At 61.5% G+C, this 8495-nt stretch overlaps 2 protein-coding genes across 8 annotated transcripts; both read right to left on the bottom strand.

Annotated features, from left to right (window-relative positions):
- Positions 1-63: 63 nt before the first annotated feature.
- Positions 64-1057, bottom strand: UFSP1 (UFM1 specific peptidase 1 (inactive)). The gene has a single exon (XM_045819486.1). It carries the CDS (start codon positions 638-640, stop codon positions 209-211), a length of 432 nt encoding a protein of 143 aa, XP_045675442.1. The 5' UTR covers positions 641-1057; the 3' UTR covers positions 64-208.
- Positions 1058-1260: 203 nt separating this feature from the next.
- On the bottom strand, positions 1261-7023 carry ACHE (acetylcholinesterase (Cartwright blood group)). Of its 7 annotated transcripts, none has more exons than XM_045819713.1 (7): positions 6893-6969; positions 5921-6050; positions 5609-5794; positions 4224-5316; positions 3387-3871; positions 2456-2625; positions 1261-1605 (listed from the first exon to the last, which is right to left on the bottom strand). In XM_045819713.1, the coding sequence occupies exons 4-7, from the start codon at positions 5289-5291 to the stop codon at positions 1484-1486; spliced, it is 1845 nt and encodes a 614-aa protein (XP_045675669.1). In that variant the 5' UTR covers positions 5292-5316; positions 5609-5794; positions 5921-6050; positions 6893-6969; the 3' UTR covers positions 1261-1483. The 7 variants fall into 7 exon arrangements, with proteins under 7 accessions (XP_045675669.1, XP_045675667.1, XP_045675671.1 ...); XM_045819711.1 differs by having other exon boundaries at positions 4224-5313; XM_045819712.1 differs by lacking the exon at positions 1261-1605 and adding an exon at positions 1669-2341 and having other exon boundaries at positions 4224-5313.
- Between the last annotated feature and the right edge of the window lie 1472 nt (positions 7024-8495).

Below are 8495 nucleotides of genomic sequence, written 5' to 3'. Positions count from 1 at the left end.
CTCCTGAGTACATATGTACTTCCCAAGATCCTCCCAAACATTGGCTGGGACAGTGGTTAAGCTGGGCCTTGCCATTTTATTGATGCCAGTGGTCCCAGGCTCTACTGGGGCTTCCTGGGGGCCTAACATTGGGCAGTGTCTAAGCCTCTGCCTTTTGAGAGTAGGTAGGTGGGTGTGCGGGAATAGTCTCAGTTCTGGGACAAGAGTCTCAGTTCTGGGCGTGCAGCTGTTCTTTTTCAGAGTTATGGCTGGTCCAACACAAGTTGTAGAAGGAGTTGGGGTCAAAAGTTGTGTTCACCTCCTGCCAGCTGACCCACCCAGCAGCCTGTAGTTGACTGGGGGTTTTTGGAGCACCCCAGCAGTGAGGGTCCAATACTAGGACGTAGGCTTCGGTGCCTGGCCCCAGGCAGACTCCTAGCAAGGCTTTGGACCGCGCATCTGCATCTCCCCCAACCATTACAGGCCCCCCACCTACTGTAAAGTGGGAGTAAAGCCTCTCCAGTTCCCCCCGAAGCCCAGCTCCACGAGGAACGTGGCGCAGGCGCCCCTGGGGCCCTCCAAAGTAGTCGAGACAGAGACTGGCCTCTACGCAGCCGATCCAGCTCCGGGAGCCCCGAAACCCAGGGGGCTTGTCGCCCATGTCCTCCAGTGCCGCCTGCACGTCCACCAACCCGGGTACACCCGCAGCTTGGCCGTTTGGCCATGAGCATAGCGTTTGTAGAGTGCGGTATCCGCAGCCCCAGCCCCGGTCGTCCAGGCCGTCGCAGCCGTAGTGATAGTAGAGGTAGTGGCCCGGAAGGATGGCCAAGCGAACGGGGCCACGGCCGGGTGGGGCAAGGCCCAGGTGGACATCTTTTAGCAGCTCCAGGGCGGTTGGCGGGAGCGGAGGTTGTCCAGGCAGGGCAGATGTTGTGTCTAGCGGTGTGGGGAAAACTTGGGCTCCAGCACTTACTCTCAGTGCTGGGTCTTGGGCTAGCCGCTGGCAGGACTGGCAGGCAGGCTCTGGCAACAACTTGCCTGGCACCGGGAAGCAGTGGAGACGGAGTCGACCCTCAGGGTTCCCACAATGCACCGCCGCGCCAGCACCACCCTTACTGCGCAGACGCGAGTTTGCCTCGCGGAGGCAGTAGAGGGCGCCCTGTATTCCACCTCTGAGCCAGGCCGTCGGCTCTGATGACCAGCCCTCCATTCCCTCAGCCCTAGTGGTTAGGCGTTCTGCCAGACCCCGGCTTCCCAATCGCGCACACGCCTTTGGCTGTAACAGTTTATTGGCAGCCCAGAGGGGCGAAGGCACCGCGGGGTAGGGGCTCGGCCGAGACATGCAGAAGACGCAGAAGACTGGGAGCCCCGGGAGAGGGAGGGAGTTGGGGCGGGCGAGGTCTAGGGCTCCTCTGTTATATCCCAGCCCTCAGATAAATAGTATATACAGCTAGGGGACCGGGCAGGGTGGGCGTGGTGGTGGAACTTGGGGGTCCCGCCTGGGTCACAGGTCTGAGCAGCGATCCTGCTTGCTGTAATGGTCAAACTGGTTCTTCCAGTGCACCATGTAGGAGCTCCAGCGGTGGAACTCGGCCTTCCACTGGCGCTCTGCCTCGTCCAGCGTGTCTGCGGCCAGGGTGCCCGGCAAGGGGTTGGGAGGAGGACATGGGGAAGTCCAGGGAACGGACATGGGGTACGGGGCGTGAGTGCAGGAGGACACAAGGAGTAAGTAGGAGGCCACGTGGGGTGGTGGAAAGAGGATTAGAATATGAGAGACGAAAGACCGGGGAAGATGAAGATAGAGGGGCACCAGAGAAGGATGGTGGGAAGGAGGATGGAGGGGTAGAAAATGACCGGAAGACAGGAGGAAGTAAGGGATCAGGAGGGTGGAGCATCCATGGATTGATGGGGGAAAAAAGAGACAGAAATGTTTGACGGTTATAGCCCCACTGGGAGGTGCTATCTAGCCCCAGGTCTTCCCTCTCCCCCCAACACCAAGCTCAGGCTCTAAGGAATAATTTTATATAAAAAGAGAATTGGCTTTTTCATTTGCATTTAAACAAAGGCGTGTGGGTCCCTGAGAAGGGTCGTAGGTCACCACTCCCCTTGTCCAGTTTGAGGCGCTCTGAGGGAGGGAGGGGGCGCTGGGTCGGAGATCCCTGAGTGGGGCCCTTCCCCACGGTCCGACTACTCATTAGAGGAGGGGCCCAGTGAGGCCGGAGGAGGGGAAGAGGCTGTGGTCACAGCCACGGGAGGCTGGAGAAAAGGAGAACGAGAAGGAGGGGTAGGGGGAGGCCGGGCCTGGGCCTCGGGGCAGCCTCCGCGTGGGCGGGGCCTGGGCAGGTGCTGGGAGCCTCCGAGGCTGGTGGGGAGAAGAGAGGGGTTATACACCCCGCCGGCTCCCATTACCCACTCTCTCTCCGCGCCCCACTTCTCCCCCCTCTGCTCAGCCCCTGCCCACTGGGTCCCCGCGTACCGGTGGCGCTGAGCAATTTGGGTAGGAAGCCGTTCCAGAAGGCACAGGCCTGGGCGCGCAGCCCCCGCCGCACCTCCAGCGGCCGCAGGTTGAGGCTCACATACTGCTGCGCTTTCCCCGTGTACGGCGGCCACTGCGGAGCCTTGGGGTCCTGGGGGTCATTAGGGTCCCTGTGGAAGGAAAGGGAAGGCTCAGCCTCAGGCAAGCCCGACTTGCCCTGGGGTTGGGGAATGGAGATGGAGAGGAGGAGGAGGCAGTCTGCTTCCAGACCCCATGCCCTCTTCGCTCCAAGGAGAGCCCCATCCCTTCCCTCCCAGTACTGCTTTAATCCTTTCTCTTCTCCAATATCCCTCATCATCTAGAGTCTTCCCCTTCCTCCTGCCCGCTTTCTGTTTCTCCTTTCCCTTTCCTTCAAATTTCCTGCGCCATCGTGGTCTGTTTCTCATTAAAAAAAAAAAAATCATGATTTATCGAGCTCTTACAGCGTAACCAGGCCCAGTCCTATCTGTACAAATATCACACTTGCTTTTAACATCGCCCATATGATATTGGATTTATTGTCCCCTTCTTCAGACAGGTAAAATGTGTGCACTCGTGCATCACAGCTAATGAAATCACCACTGATCCAATTGATCTAGCTCTACAGTTCACACTCAACTACTATGGTAACTCCTCTGTCTCTCCTTGTTTGGCTCTTCTCTTTGCCTGTCTCTGTTGTTGTCCTTGTCTCTCCAGGATCTGTCACCCCACTTCTTCCTTCCTCTCCCATTCTCCTTGGTCATCTTCTCTCTCCTCTTTTGTCTCCTTTCCTTTGTGAACTTCCCCCCCTCTTTCTAGCCCTTCTTGTCTCTCTGCTTGTCTTCCACTTTCTCTTTCTGTCCCCCCTGCCTCCCTAGCTCCCAGAGGCCATCCTCCCCTCCTCACTGCTGACCCTGTGCGGGCGAAGTTGGCCCAGTATTTCATCAGTCGCTGGGCAAAGGCTCTCTCCTCGATGGTGTAGTTTAGCGAGGGTTCCAGGGGGAGCCCAAAGATGAACTCGATCTCGTAGCCGTGGGGCACCCCCATCCAGAGGGGCCAGGAGAGCGTAGATGCACGGTGTTCAAAGATGTAGGCATAGACCTGAGCACCCTGGGCAGCCAGTCGCCCAGCCAGTTGGGCCACAGGGCACACGACATTGTGGTCGCCCACCACATTGCTCATGGCCTCTCTCAGGCGTGCTGGGTCCTCAGGGTTCAGCCAGTCTGTGTAATGCAGCACCACAGCCTCGGCAGCCAGGTCACTTGCCTGGGGGACCCCGACCCGCACCCCAGCCAGGAACTGTGCCCGGCTGATGAGAGACTCGTTGTCTTTGCTGAAGCCTGGGGCCCCGTAAACCAGAAAATAGGAGCCCTCATCCTTCACCACACCCACCAGCACCTGGGGGAACAGGAGGAAGTAATGGGAATGGGTGGAGGTGGGGGCAGACACAGACAGACACACAGACAAAAACAGATGGACAAAGAACCAGAGAGATGAACAGTTACAGATGCAGAACCACAGAGGAAGAGAGTATGAGATTGGGGAACAGGTGGAGAAAAGGAAAAAATATACCCATATTTTTTTTTCTCTCTGTCCCACTGGCCACCCCGGGATCAAGCCCTCAAGGAAGAGAAGCCTGGGACTTTGGGGATGGGTTTTGTGGATCCCTCATGCCTGGGTCCCCAGGGGGAGGATGGGAAGGAGAACAAGCCTAGAGGAACCAGTTCCACCCACTCCAGCCATTAGTCACCTGCAGGCCCTGGAAGTCTCCAGCATTGATGAGGGCCTCGGGCGTGTCACTGAGGAAGTCTCCGTCTATCACAGGCACAAAAGAGAAGCGGAAGACGCTTTCCTGAGGCAGCACATGCCACTCGTGGTCCACCAGGTCCTGAGCTGGCCGTGTCCGCAGGCAGGCAACCAACTCTGTGTCATTGCTACCAGCCCCACCTGGGGGACAGCCTACAAGGCGGGCCAGTAGTGTGGCCCTTCGGCGGGCCTCTCCCATGCCCACCGTAGCCCATGGCCCATTGGGTGCACCACTCTGCAGCACAGCCCTGTGGAACAGACTCCGGCTGGGTGGGGACAGAAGGTGCATGCCCACAGAGGCGGCACCTGCACTCTCCCCAAACAGAGTCACTGACATTGGGTCCCCCCCGAAGGCTGCTACATTCTCCTGTACCCACTGCAGGGCCAGCCTCTGGTCCAGGAGACCCACATTGCCTGGGGCCTCCCTGCTCCCTGGCAGGGCCAGGAAGCCAAAGGCTCCCACCCGGTAGTTCATGGATACCAGCACAGTCCCCTCTGCTTGGGCCAGGAAGCGGCCATCATACACATCCAGGGAGGAGGCCCCACTGTAGAAGCCACCCCCATAGATCCAGACGAGGACAGGGGCGGGGGACGCAGGCCGAGGGTATGGTGTCCACACGTTGAGGTACAAGCAGTTCTCACTCAGCTCACGGTTGGGATTCCACATCTCCGTGCCCTCAAAGCCAGGGTACAAGGTGTCCACGTATTGGTAGCAGACACTTTGGAAGGCTGTGGCATTCAGTATCCCTGACCAGGGCCGCTTGGGCTCCGGTGGCAGAAAGCGACGGGGGCCCACGGGTGGTTCTGCGAAGGGGATGCCCAGAAAAGCAGAGACAGGGCCCCCAGGGGCCATTACGCGGATGCCACGAAGATGGCCCCCACGCACTGTCACAAGCAGCTCTGGGTCCTCCGGGTGCTCAGCTTCTGCCCCTCCTCCCAGGAGGAAGAGGAGGAGGAGAAGAAGTGGGGACGCTGGCAAGAGAGTGTGCAGGGGACAGCATGGGGGCCTCATGGCTACCAAGGCAGGCGGGCAGCTGCTGGGAGAAAGAAAGGCAGAGGATGAAGGCCTGAGGCTGCTAGGAAGGAGATTAGGTAACACTCCTGCTCCAGGGTTATCTCTAAGCTTCAGAGAAGGTGGGGCAGGCTGGCAAAGAGGAAGCGAGAAATGGAGGAAGGGAGGCAGACCAACAGAGACAAGGACACAGGCAGAGAAGCAAGAGGGGACAGAGATCAGGCACACATACACCCAGACAGACAGATGTAAGGAACAGAAATGAGACCTTCCAAGCAATACCCTCCCCTGCCCCACAGAAGACCCACTGCCCTCACCTCCTTCCCCCAGCTGGGTGGACTGGTTTGGGCCCAGTGCGAGCAGTGCGGGTACCCGCACAAGAGGCCGCAGTCCACGTACTGGCCACAAGACAGGGGCGGGGCCCTCGCTGACGCGAGGCGGATGGGGGCGCTCGCAGTGGCGTGAAGGCTCAGCCGCTTCTGCCGATGGCCAGGGCCGGGGCCCTGGAGGGTGGGTTGGGCATTCAGGGTGTGGGAACCACAAGTTCTGGGGCACCCCAAATCCTGCCTACTCCACAACTCTACCCTCCCAGCCCGCCTCATCCACTGTCTGGCACAGCGCGCTGGTACCCTTGGGTGCCTGTCAGTTGCGCACTCCTGTCGTCTAGCCTCAGAGAACGGATTCGCCAGCCTTGGACCCCAGGACTCCAGTTCTCAGTCCGTCCGACGCTGCTGTGCATGCTGCCGCCAGCGGGGGGCACTAGAGACCGAGACAATATCGGCGCTCCCCGCCCGGAGTAAAGAAGCCGGGAACTTAGGGCGGGGGTCTGGGGGCTTGCGGGCATTGCAGAGGGGTCTGGCGAGCGAACCGGGACGCCTGTGTTCACGGAGCTCCGGAGATCCCCCGCTGCAGGGGCGGGGGCGCTATTTTGGGGCAGCAGCTGCTGTGGTTCCGGCATCTTCAGCCAAAGGATCAAAATTCCCCGGGTCGGAACTCCCCCCCTCTCGCGGCGGTCACCCAGCCGCCGGCGTCCTGAGATAGGGTGGTGATGGTGCTGAGATTAACTAGGAAACTCGAGTGGGGCTAATTATAACTCGGGTCTTCCGCTGAGTCTCCCCTTCCCTCCAAATAGAGACGGAATCCCCGCGGGAGGGGGATGCCTGGGCCTGGCAGGGGGCTTACGCTGGGCGCTTCGCAGGGGCGCGCGGGTGGCCGGATTGGGGTGGGGTCGGGGGAAATGGGAGCCGGACGCCAGGAACCTGCGTGGACTGGGTTCCGCCCCAATAAGGGGGCGTCTTATAGTGGCCCCGGACTTGAGGACCAACGGGCTAGGGGTGCTCGGTGGTCCCCACAGGAAATCGAGAGCAGAGGCAGCCGCCAGCCGTTCAGGGTGCGGGCTCCCTACGCAGGCGACCGTAAGTCTCCAGCGGCGAGCGAAGAGTTAAGGATGAGTGTGAGGTGGCGGGGGCGCCGCTGGGCAGGCCCGGGGGCGCAGTGGGCGTCAGGTTTGGGGGCCTGGATCCCTCCGGGAGCGCACTGTGCCCCGGACGCGGAAGGGGTCGAAGGCTGGGGGAGGGTCCCGGACGGGGCGGGAGACTCACCTGAGGCGGCCAAGCGGGGCCGGGCCGGGCCGCGCCGGGAGCTGGAGGCGGCCGATGTTCCCCGGCGCTGGCTGAGCAGACTCTGACAGCCGCCGCCTCCGGCCCCCCGCACACACCCCCTCCGGCCCGGCACTGCGCCCCCGCCTCCGCCCACTGTCTCCGCCCCCTCCCCTCCCCACCGCCCGGAGCTGCCACCTCCTCTCCCTTTTCCTCCCTGGGAACCCAGACCCACAGACCCCGAGGCCGAGACGGAGCCCGTGACAGACGCCGACTGACGTCCAGACACACCGTGACCCGCACTACCAAAAGACCCGCAGTGGCGGAGCAGACGCCCACAAGACCGACAGCTGAACAGAAACCCGGGGAAACACACACACACACACACACACACACGCAGACGGACGGTCCCTTGCAGTGACAGCCACAAACGCAGTGAGACATTGACAGACGGATGGACACTCTAGGACAGGGTGACAGCCTCGGTCTGAGCTGGGGGACAAATAAATGAGCATCCTTGGCCACAACACAGCGGGGATGGCACGGGGCGTGGGGGGGGGGGGAGGACCGGCATGTGAAAGTGTGGCTGAGGACCCCCCTCAGAGGATCGGGTGGTAGTGCTGGAGAAAAGGTGACATGGGACACTCTTGGGGACGAGGGCGCAACTGTGGAAATGAAGATGTGGACACGAGACCATGAGTGGAAATGAAGGGGACCCCCATAAAGGAGACGGGAGGAGGGAGAAGTGACTCGCAGATAGTCCAGATGGAAGGCCAAAGCGGTGGCACGCAAAAGGGTGCGGTGCGAGGCCGCCCTCCGCCGCCACAGTAGAAACTTCCGGAACCCCTGCGGGTGGGTTTGCGCTTGTTTCCTGACGGGTGACCTCGGACTTTCGTCAACAGGGCCCGGTAGGTATGACATCACTATGCCAGGCTCTTATTGGCCGCTGCGACGGGCAGGTGGGAGCGGCGTGGCCCGGGGACCCCTAGACTGTTCCGGGGGGTCGGAGCCTCACGGACCACCACGTCCAGCCCTAGGGGATCACCCATGGGGAAGTGTGGCCCCGAAGCCGTCTCCCACTCGAGGTGAGGGCGGAAAAGTGTGAGGCGGTACCCGCATGATTGCGCTGCCCGAAGATGCCACACTCTCTCTGGGTGGCCCTCTCCTGAACCTGCGGACGGCTGCTCGGAGACTCGCTGGCGCTGGCAAGCGTCCTGGCGTGCGCGCGCGCGCGAGCGAGGGTGCAGGGCGCCGCGTGGGGCGGCCGCGCGCGCTCACGCTCACTCAGCCGCCTAGCACCCCACAGAGTCCCCGGCTCGCGCTTGCAGCTGTGAGGGACCTAGGGTACCGGATCTGGGGTCTCAGGAGTGTCGTGGGATCCTCACGAATCGAGAAATGTGCCCCTCCCTGGGATGCGCGGTCCTGGTTCTCCTAGCTGGCACTCCCCACCCCCAAAGCTCGCTCGTGCGCCCCGCGGGAATTGGCCTCCGCAGGGCCAGGGATCGTCGCTAAGTCTAGTCCATTAGAGGGCGGTGGCCGCCAGGTGGCGCTGAAGGCAGCCGCTCCGGCCTCGGGGTCTACGTTGGAAAGCCGAGACTAAACCCAA

The sequence above is a fragment of the Phyllostomus hastatus genome, unplaced genomic scaffold (assembly GCF_019186645.2).
Source record: "Phyllostomus hastatus isolate PE091 unplaced genomic scaffold, TTU_PhHast_1.1 phas_scaffold_385, whole genome shotgun sequence".
Lineage (NCBI taxonomy): Eukaryota > Metazoa > Chordata > Mammalia > Chiroptera > Phyllostomidae > Phyllostomus > Phyllostomus hastatus.
The sequence above is the reverse complement of the archived record's forward strand: the minus strand, read 5'-3'. Positions and strand labels throughout refer to the sequence as shown.

What these genes read in the sequence shown, in the direction of transcription:
- UFSP1 (XM_045819486.1), bottom strand. Translation starts at nt 640, where the DNA reads ATGGGCGACAAGCCCCCTGGGTTTCGGGGCTCCCGGAGCTGGATCGGC.
- ACHE (XM_045819715.1), bottom strand. Translation starts at nt 5,291, where the DNA reads ATGAGGCCCCCATGCTGTCCCCTGCACACTCTCTTGCCAGCGTCCCCA. An exon ending in GCCAACTTCGCCCGCACAGG is followed by an intron (nt 2,626 to 3,386) that starts GTCAGCAGTGAG and finishes TTCCTTCCACAG; the next exon opens with GGACCCTAATGACCCCCAGG. An exon ending in CAAATTGCTCAGCGCCACCG is followed by an intron (nt 1,606 to 2,455) that starts GTACGCGGGGAC and finishes CCCTGGCCGCAG; the next exon opens with ACACGCTGGACGAGGCAGAG.